This window comes from Odocoileus virginianus, unplaced genomic scaffold (assembly GCF_023699985.2).
Source record: "Odocoileus virginianus isolate 20LAN1187 ecotype Illinois unplaced genomic scaffold, Ovbor_1.2 Unplaced_Contig_44, whole genome shotgun sequence".
NCBI lineage: Eukaryota > Metazoa > Chordata > Mammalia > Artiodactyla > Cervidae > Odocoileus > Odocoileus virginianus.
Genome location: NW_027224361.1, coordinates 279,369 through 289,603, shown reverse-complemented (window position 1 = coordinate 289,603; position 10,235 = coordinate 279,369). Strand labels below are relative to the sequence as shown.

The 10,235-nt window shown below is 64.5% G+C and overlaps 1 gene segment (V, D, J or C); it reads right to left on the bottom strand.

Moving 5' to 3' along the window:
* Window positions 1–382: 382 nt before the first annotated feature.
* LOC110139671 (immunoglobulin heavy constant gamma 1-like) lies at window positions 383–9,970 on the bottom strand. The segment is given in 7 exon segments: window positions 383–1,468; window positions 1,734–1,867; window positions 3,372–3,692; window positions 3,776–4,105; window positions 4,230–4,274; window positions 4,566–4,928; window positions 9,947–9,970. Coding segments are annotated over 7 exon segments (1,281 nt in total).
* Between the last annotated feature and the right edge of the window lie 265 nt (window positions 9,971–10,235).

The following is a 10,235-nucleotide window of genomic DNA, read 5'->3' as shown; positions in this document are numbered from 1 at the left end:
AGAGAGCCCAGCATGGCCAGCACCCACCCAGGCCCTGGCCCCCTTCTTGGAGCTGTCCCTGAGCAGGATCTTCCTCTGCCCTTGGGGAGTGTCCAGTCTCCTCAGTCCCCGGTGTCTGTGAGGACAAAGTCCTGACTCCATTCTGCACCCAGGCTGGCCGCCGGACACAGTGGCCTCATCACATGCGGGTGACCACCCTTCCTGGTCCCTCTCTGGAGCCCTGGGCCCCATCCCGCATTTTCTGTGACACAGCCATCACCTCTGTGCAGTCCAGGCTGAGTGCAGTGTCCCCAGCGCCCCTTCTGAGGTCCTTCTCACTGACCAGGCTGTGGACTCCACGAGGCAAGGAGATATGTCAACATATGGAGACTGGCCAGTGAGCTAGGTGAAGTAAAGTTGCTTTATTGTCATTAAAGAGATAAAGAGACAGCAAAGAGAATGAATAGGCCCCCACATTATACAGAAAAACTTCCCAAGCTCCGAGACTGTGGTCCTTCCTTCCAGCCCTAGGGGCAGCGCCTCCCATCCAGAGACACCCATGCACGTTTCTGCAATGACGGGAGAGTCTGTACTGGGAGGCGAGGCAGGGCTCTGGGCCCTGGGACTGGGCCTTTGTGGGTCTCTGGTCTCACCTCTCATGCCCGCCCTAGGTGCAGGCTGAGCTCTTGCGGGACGTGTCAGGCTGTTGGCCGCAGGATGGACTGGCTGCCCTGCCGTCCTATATTCTGGGAGCCCCTCCAGCTCTGTGCACTGGGGACCAGTCACCAGGCCCCTCTCCAGGTGGTCTGTCTGGCTGGACATCACCCCTTCCCCCGCCAGGGCTCCTGCAGTAGCCGTGGGCCCAGGCCCTGCTCGCAGCAGCATCCTCAGTGGAGGTGACCTGAGTAACCATTAATGGTCCTCCCAGGAGTTTCCCTGCTGGGAGGCTGGGTCCCTGCAGGACATCTGTTCCCAAGGATCTGACACAGGGGCTTCCCCCAGGGACCTTTGGTCTGGATTCTGGCCTGGACAAGATGCATGGTGGGGGTGCCCTGTGCAGACAGCCCTGGATCTAGCCTCCTACTTCTCCAGGCAGAACTTAACTCCAACCTGTATGTTCCTGGTGGGGGACTCGCAGCCCATTGGTGTCTTTCAGGCTTCCCAGAGGCCCTCAGTGTCCATCAGCTCAGGTTGGGTCACCACCTGGTGTCCACTCGGGTCTTGGGTGGGCGGGCCAGGTTGTCATGGCCACAAGGTAAGAGTGGAAATGCAGGTGAGTCTGGCCGAGAGGTCAGAGGTTGCTGGGTCAGAGCGCGAAGGAGCAGGCCTGGTGCAGGTTGAGGCTCAGAATAATGGACACTGCCCAGTTGGTCTGGGGTGACCCTGGACTCTGCTCACAGGAGCTCTAGGCGCCCTGTCCAATCATGTTTCTGTAGTCGGGGATGATCGTCCTCTTTAGCTCCACTGCTGAGGAGAAGATCCACTTCACCTGGGGGGGTGGGGACAGTATGAGCAGAGACTGGACCCCACGTGGGCCTCCCCCAGAGGCATGAGTAGACAGTGAGTGGCCAGTGAGGGACAGTGACGGGACAGTGGGGGAAAGTGGGGGAACAGGGGGCAGTGAGAGACAGGAAAGTGAGTGGACAGTGAAGCGAAGTGAGTGGACAATGGGGGGCAGTGAGGGACGGGGAGGGACATTGAGGGGACCCTGGGGACAGACGGGGGCCCGAGGGCCCAGTGGGGTGTCCCCCCACCTTGAAGAGGGTCACGGTGGCGCTGTAGCAGACGCTGAGCAGGAAGAGCGTGATGAAGATGGAGATGGTCATCCAGAGCCCGTCCAGCTCCCCATCCAGGTCGTCCGCACAGCTCTCCTCCTCCAGGCGCAGGTCTGCACAGGGAGGGGTGGTCAGTGCTGTCTCTGCCCACGGGGGGCTGGGCAGGGTCATCGGGGCCTCGGGGCAGGGCTCCCTCTGGGGGGAAGGTGGGCTGGGCAGGGGTCACCTGAGGTCAGTCTCTGGGCCCCAGCCCCAGCCCCCACCCCTCCAGCCCTGGCCGCTGTCTGGGCCTGGCCTGTGGGGTCCTGCTCCCATCCTGAGCTGCGCCCTGACCTGGGGCCCAGATCCCACCTCCCCGCAGGACAGAGGCTCAGTTCCCGGCCTTCTCTGCCCTGGGGGCCAGGCCTGGAGCCAGGAGGGTCAGCAGAGCACATGTGCCTGGGCCCTGGCCCTGGGGAGGGAGGGCAGACAGCGCCGGGCTGTGTCCCGGTGCCCGAGGGTGAGGGTGCCGGGCTGAGGGGCTGAGGGGGGATCTCAGCCTGCGAGGGAGGGGCGTGGGTGCCCCAGGGGAGGCGAGGGACGGATGTCTGATCTGGTCAGTGTGGTCAGTGTGGGGAAGGGCTGCTGAGAAGCCCATGGGCGCTGGAGGGTGGGGACCAGCTGGTGTCCACTGTGAGGGCTCGCGAGAACCAGCTCTGGGTCTGGGCCTGGGGGTTCGCCCCATGGATACCTGAGTGTGAGACCTGAGTGTGTGCAGGGGTCGTGGGTGTGTGACGGGGGTGAACTGTGCTCAGGTGGGCACCTGAGTGTGTGTGGAGGAGGCTGGGTGTGGGCTGTCTTGTGTGTGTGCGGGGCTCTGGGCTCAGAGGCCGCAGGGAGCAGGTAGGTCCCTGCCCTGGACGTTCAGGGCTCCGGCCGGGGCCCCTTTCAGGCACAGGGATGACATCCCCGTGAGCGCACAGGCCTGGCCCCGGGCAGGGAGAGCCTCCTGGATGGGGGAGAGTGAGGTCTGACCTCGGGAGCCCGAGGTGATGCAGGGCCACCCCCGGGCACGCCTGGCTCCCAGGCAGGTCCAGAGTGGACACATGGACGCTGGACACCCAGGGACAGGGGCCTGGGGACAAGGATGCGGCCCTGCCCCACAGCGTGGGCTGAAGCAGAGGCGGGAAGCATTGGGCCTCAATCCCTGAGGGTCTCGGGGGCTTCCCCCATTCCTGTCCAGAGTCCGGCCCGGCAGGTGGTGGCTGGAGGGGGCCATGGAGCTGCGCCTCTGGCCAAGCCCCTCCGCGGCCTCGGGCAGCCCCCAGGTGGCCTGCTGGACCCACTCGGTGTGTGTCTGGCCTTGGGGGTTGGGAGTCAGATCCCCCCAAAATGGTGAACAAAGTGGCCCAGAGTCGGCCCAGCCACCCCCCGCAGGCCTGGCAGTCACCAGGGCTCTGCCTCGGAAAGAACCAGCACAGCGTTGCAGGGTCCCAGGGCGGTGCTGGGTGCTTTATTCATGGCGGCCCAGGAGGAATGCACACAGGGAGGGGCTGGGGGTCCTGACTGGACCTGGAGCCCGGGGGGTGGGGTGGGTGAGGGAACGTTCGCTAGGTCGGTGGCGTGTGGCTCATTTACCCGGAGACCTCGAGATGAACTTCTCTTTGTAGTGATTCCGTAAAGCCTCATGCATCACTGCACACGTGTAGCTGTCTCCTTCTAGCCAGCTGCTCTTGTTCACCCTGAGCCTGCTGTACAGGAAGTAGGAGCCGTCGGCGTCCAGCTGGGGTGGGGTCGTGCCGTACTTGTCCTCTGACTCAGGCTGCCCATCTCTCTGCCACTCCACGTCTATCTCCTCTGGGTAGAAGCCAGTGATCAGGCAGGTGAGGCTGACCGTGCTTTTGCTGAGCTCTTCCCGGGGTGGGGCCAGGACGTACACCTGCGGCTCCAGGGCCTGCCCTGTGGGGACAGGAAAGGCTGTTAGCACAGCGGTCACTCTGATTGGCCCACAGGACCCTCCTAGGCCGGTCCACCTGGCCCACCTTTGCTCCTGGAGATGGTCCTCATGATGGGGGCCGGGAGGCCTTTGTTGTTGACCTTGCACTTGAACTCTTTTCCCCGCAGCCAGTCCTGGTGCTGGATGGGCAGGGCGCTGACCACACGGTAGGTGCTGTTGAACTGCTCCTCCTTCGGCTTTGTCCTGGCCGTGTGCACCTCCACGTCATCCACGAACCAGGAGAACTTGACCTCGGGGTCATCCTGGCCCACGTCCACCACCACACACGTGACCTCGGGTGTTCCAGAGATTGTGAGGGTGTCCTTGGGTTTCGGGGGGAAGATGAAGACAGACGGTCCTCCCAGAGGTTCTGTGGCTGGCAAGAAGGCATGGTCAGAGTTCTGCATGTGGAAGACCTCCTCTGGGCACGCCTTCTCCACCCGGCTGCCCCTGGGTGCTGTCCGCCACTGTCCGACAGAGGACGAAGCCGGCTGACTTACCTGGGCACTTGGAACACTGGCAGGGTTCCTGTTTGCATTTGCAATCTGCAGAGAGAGCAGACGGGATTACCAGGGGCAGGAAGCCAGGGGCTGGGCTTAGGGCAGGGACAGGTTTTGGCAGGTCTGAGCCCAGGGCCCGCCTCTGTGGGGCCAAGGCTGTGGGCGTCGTCCCGCCTGCAGCAGCCTGGACATCATGGGAACTCCAGGGGACCCCCTCCCCAAGCCTGAGAGCCCTTCAGGAGAGGAAGACAGACAGGCCTCCCCTGACACTCTGGGCCTGGCTCACATCATCCCTGGGGTGGGGTCCCTGCAGGCAGGAGTGTTGGGTTCACATACCGTAGGGTGTGGTTTTTACAGGATGGGTAATTGGCTCTGGTGTTGTCTTCGGGACTGGAGGCCTTGCAATGACAGGCTTGTCCACCTTGGTGCTGCTGGCCGGGTGGGCTACGTTGCAGGTGAAGGTCTGGGATCCTGAGGTGCTGGCGGGCACGGTCACGATGCTGCTGAGAGAGTAGAGCCCGGAGGACTGCCGGACAGCCGGGAAGGTGCGCACACCGCTGGTCAGGGCACCTGAGTTCCAGGTCACGGTCACTGGCTCGGGCATGTAACTGGAGACCAGGCAGCCCAGGGTCACGGTGGAGCTGGACGTGTCCCCGCAGCTGGAGGCCAGAGGGTAGACTTTCGGGGCTGTGGTGGAGGCTGTGAGAGAGGAGGCTGGGTGAATGCTGGGTCCGGCAGGACCTCAGGTGCCCAGGCCTGGGGCACGGCTGAGACCAGCCACCATGTGCTTCCAGAGTCTGACGACCGGCCGGCGTGGTCTGGCCACCCTGCTCTGTGCGCGGCAGCTGGGGTGTCTGGACACAGCTGGGCTCGGTGAATGTGGGCTCCTGGATCAGAGCCCCGAGGCCGCTCCCCTCCGGTGGGTGCCTGGCCTGACCCGTGCCCCCTGCTCCCCCAGCCTGGAGGAGCCCATCCAGCCCACCCTGCTCTGCCCTCGGCCCCCATCCAGCCCGGCCTCAGCCCTGCAGGCCCGTGGCTTCTGTGCCAGCTCCGCGCACAGGCGCTCCGGGCTCAGGTCCCCGCCCCGGTCCTGGACCCTGTCCCTGAGGTCTCCTCCTTGACTGTCCTCCCCCAACCCTGGTCCAGCCAGGCTCCCAAAGGTGTGTCTCTGGCCCCATCCCTCAGCTGGTTCCCCTGATGGGCTCCCCGGCCCCTGCCCCTGCTCCTGGCCACCCAGCTCCTCCTTGCCACCCCCTCCCGGCCCTGACCTTGCTGGGTGCACCCTGCGCTCAGCACTGTGGGGCCTTGCGGGGGTTCTGCCTGCACCTCCAGCAGCGAGTGGCTCTGCGGGCCTGCAGCCTGTCTGACTGGGCTGTCCCTTGACCCCGGTTAGCTCCGCCCAGGCCTGCAGCCTCATCTGAGACCTCGAGGAAGAGCCTCATGTACTCCCAGCCTTGCCCACTGTCTTGGCAGCTGCCCCTTACCTTGGCTGACCCCCATCCGTCCTGAGTCCCCAGAGATGGCTGCAACACAATGGGAACCCTGGGCCTATGAATGGGGGCCACCTGCTCTCATCGGGGAAGCCCTCCCACTTCAGGCCAGAGCATCCTTCAGGCCCCTCTGCACTTGGCTGTGCTGTCTCACTGACCCTCCACCAAAAGGGCTCCCTTCAGCTCAGATCCTCTGCCTCCGACCTCAGCACTCATCAGCCAGCCACTCATTCCCAGAGCCCGGCTCACCTGCTCAATCCCACCTTCCCCCTGAGACACCCTAGAGAGTCCCCTGCCCTCCCTGCCCCTTTCACCCCCAGAAGCTCTACCTGCTGCCTGAGCTCCATGCATCCCCCTGCGCTCCCAGGCCCCTGCTCACCCCTGCAATCTCTACCTGATCCCCCAAAGTTCTGGGGGGCTCCTCCTGTCCTCTCAGCCCCCTGCTCACACCCACAAGCTCCACCTGCTCCCAAAGCACCAGGGAACTCCCCCTGCCCTCCCAGCCCTCTGTTCATGCCTGCAAGCTCTACCTGATCCCCCAAAGCTCTGTTTCCTCTCTTGGCCCTCCCAGGTGCCTGTTCACCCCCAAAAGTTCTACCTGCTCCCCCAAAGCACCAGGGGAAGCCCCTGTCCTCCTGGGCCCTTGCTCACCCTCACAAGCTGTACCTGCTCCCCCAAAGCTTTGGGGTTGCTCCCTATTCTCCCAGCCCTCTGCTCACCCTTAGAAGCTCTACCTGTTCCCCCAAATCTTCAGGGGCTCCTCCTGTCCTCCCAGCTCCTGATCACCCTCATAAGCTGTACCTGCTCCCCAAGATCTCCAGTTGCCCTCCCTGTCCTCCCAGGCCCTGCTCACCCTCACAAGCTGCGCCCGCACCCCCAAATCTCCAGGGGCTCCTCCTGTCCTCCCAGGCCCTGCTCACCCTCAGAAGCTCTACCTGCTCCCCCAAATATTCAGGGGCTCCCCCTGTCCTCCCAGCTCCCTGCTCAGCCTCACAAGCTGTACCTGCTCCCCCAGATCTCCAGGGCATCCTCCTGCCCTCCCAGCCCCTGCTCACCCTCACAAGCTGTACCTGTTCCCCCAGATCTCCAGGGCCACCCCTGCCCTCCCAGCCTCCTGCTCACCCTCATAACCTGTACCTGCTCCCCCAGAGCACCAGGGCATCCCCCTGTCCTCCCAGCCCCCTGCTCACCCTCAGAAGCTCTACCTGCTCCCCCAAACCTTCAGGGGCTCCTCCTGTCCTCTCGGCCCCCTGCTAACCCTCACAAGCTGTACCTGCTCCCCCAAAGCTTTGGGGTTTCTCCCTGTCCTCCCAGCCCCCTGCTCACCCTCAGAAGCTCTACCTGCTCCCCCTGTCCTCCCAGGCCCTGCTCACTCTCAAAAGCTGTACCTGCTCCTCCAAAGTGCCAGGGACACCCCCTGCCCTCCCAGCCTCCTGCTCACCCTCACAAGCTGTACCTGCTCCCCCAAATATCCAGGGCTCCCCCTGTCCTCCTGGCCCATGCTTACACACCGAAGCTCTACCTGCTCTCCTAAAGCTCTTGAGGTACCCCCTGTCCTCCCAGCCTCCTGCTCACCCTCATAACCTGTACCTGCTCCCCCAAAGCACCAGGGCATCCCCCTGCCCTCCCAGCCTCTGCTCACCCTCACAAGCTGTACCTGCTCCCCCAGATCTCCAGGGGCTCCCCCTGTCCTCCCAGCCCCTGCTCACCCTCACAAGCTGTACCTGCTCCCCCAGATCTCCAGGGGCTCCCCCTGTCCTCCCAGCCCCTGCTCACCTTCACAAGCTGTACCTGCTCCCCCAGATGTCCAGGGCAACCCCTGACCTCCCAGCCTCCTGCTCACCCTCATAACCTGTACCTGCTCCCCCAAAGCACCAGGGCATCCCGCTGCCCTCCCAGCCCCTGCTCACCCTCACAAGCTGTACCTGCTCCCCCAAAGCTTTGGGGTTACCCCCTGTCCTCCCAGCCCCCTGCTCACCCTCAGAAGCTCTACCTGCTCCCCCAAATCTTCAGGGGCTCCCCCTGTCCTCCCAGCTCCCTGCTCACCCTCACAAGCTGTACCTGCTCCCCCAGATCTCCAGGGGCTCCCCCTGTCCTCCCAGCCCCTGCTCACCCTCACAAGCTGTACCTGTTCCCCCAAAGCCCCAGGGGCTGCCCCCTGTCCTCCCAGCCCCTGCTCACCCTCACAAGCTGTACCTGCTCCCCCAAAGCCCCAGGGGCTGCCCCCTGTCCTCCCAGCCCCTGCTCACCCTCACAAGCTGTACCTGCTCCCCCAAATCTCCAGGGGCTCCCCCTGTCCTCCCAGCCCCTGCTCACCTTCACAAGCTGTACCTGCTCCCCCAGATGTCCAGGGCAACCCCTGACCTCCCAGCCTCCTGCTCACCCTCATAACCTGTACCTGCTCCCCCAAAGCACCAGGGCATCCCGCTGCCCTCCCAGCCCCTGCTCACCCTCAGAAGCTCTACCTGCTCCCCCAAAGCTTTGGGGTTACCCCCTGTCCTCCCAGCCCCCTGCTCACCCTCAGAAGCTCTACCTGCTCCCCCAAATCTTCAGGGGCTCCCCCTGTCCTCCCAGCCCCTGCTCACCTTCACAAGCTGTACCTGCTCCCCCAGATGTCCAGGGCAACCCCTGACCTCCCAGCCTCCTGCTCACCCTCATAACCTGTACCTGCTCCCCCAAAGCACCAGGGCATCCCGCTGCCCTCCCAGCCCCTGCTCACCCTCACAAGCTGTAGCTACTCCCTCAAAGCTTTGGGGTTTCCCCCTGTCCTCCCAGCCCCCTGCTCACCCTCAGAAGCTCTACCTGCTCCCCCTGTCCTCCCAGGCCCTGCTCACTCTCAAAAGCTGTACCTGCTCCTCCAAAGCGCCAGGGACACCCCCTGTCCTCCCAGCCTCCTGCTCACCCTCACAAGCTGTACCTGCTCCCCCAAATATCCAGGGCTCCCCCTGTCCTCCTGGCCCATGCTTACCCACCGAAGCTCTACCTGCTCTCCTAAAGCTTTTGAGGTACCCCCTGTCCTCCCAGCCCCCTGCTCACCCTCAGAAGCTCTACCTGCTCCCCCAAACCTTTGGGAATTCCCCCTGTCCTCCCAGGCCCATACTCACCCACCGAAGCTCTACCTGCTCCCCCAAAGCACCAGGGCATCCCCCTGCTCTCCCAGCCCCTGCTCACCCTCACAAGCTGTACCTGCTCCCCCAAATCTCCAGGGGCTCTCCCCATCCTCCCAGCCCCTGCTCCCTGACAAGCTGTACCTGCTCCCCCAGATCTCAGGGGCTCCCCCTGACCTCCCAGCCCCTGCTCACCTGCTGCCTTGCTGTCCCCTGTCCCTAGGGCTGTCATCTCAGCCTCCCCTGCCCCTCTGGCCCTTCCAGGACTCCTCACTCCTGCCCAGCTCCAGTCCTCACTCCTTTATTTCCTGGGCTCAGCTCTCCTCCCTGGACTTGCCAGGTGCCCCGCGGCCTCCGGGAAGCTCTCCCCTGGAGGCGCTCTGTCCACCTGGGCCCCTCCCAGTGGAGGTCCTGCCCTTGCCCTCCGCTCTTCTCTGTCCCTCCACCCACGCCCTCCTCTGGCCCCTTGCTGCCTCCAGTTTTTGGTCACCTGCCCTCTGCCCAGCTCCCGCTCCTGGTCCTCGGGCTCCATGCTCTGGTCAGCCCGCTGCATCCTGGGGGCTGTGGGCTCAGCCTTGTGCTGCCCGCTGTGGACACAGAGCACGGCCAGCCTGCAGCCCTGTGCCTGGCTCTGCCACTGTGCTCGGCCCCAGCCCAGTCGGGACCCACAGCCACCGCCCATGGCCTTGCCCTGGGACCCACGCCGGCTCCACGGGCCTGTCCAGGAGCCTTCACTGCCCTGGGGTCCTCTCCCTTCCCTGCGTCCTCACATCAGACTCTCCTTCCATCCTGGCTTGTCGTCCTGCCCGCCCAGCCCCGGCCTCCAGAGCACCTGGTCATGCACAGCCCTCCCCGCCTGTCCCCCAGCCCGTCCTGCTCCTCGACGGCCTGGCAGCCCCCCCGAGCTCCCCAGCCCCGGGCAGCAGCGCTCTTGGTGCAGTGCACTCTACCCAGGTTCCATCCCCGGGTTCCGTCCCTGCACTCGTCCCACACCGTGACCAGGGGCAGCTGCCTCCCCCGGGCCCGGCTCGGCTGCTCCAGCCCCTCCGGGGGTCCCGAGGCCGGTCTCCCTGCAGGGCTCTCATTCCTGTGTTCGCTCATCCTTGGAGCCCCGACTCACCCATGGTGGGGGCCGTGGAGGGGGCTTCCCTGCAGCCTGGGGCTCCGGGCCCCTTCCCTGCTCTGGCCCCAGACACATGTGGCTCCTGGAGTCTGTGCGCTGTGTCTGCAACCACGCTCCCTAGCACTTGTGACTTGGCCCCCAGAGGTGTGAACTCCCTTCCCCCAGTCCTGCAAACTTGCAAAGTGGATTGAAACCTGGTGGCACGACTTGCTTCCTGAAGTTCCCTTTTCTTCTGGGTGTTTTCTCTCTCAGAGGGCCTGGGGGAGTCCAGATGCATCTGAGGTGC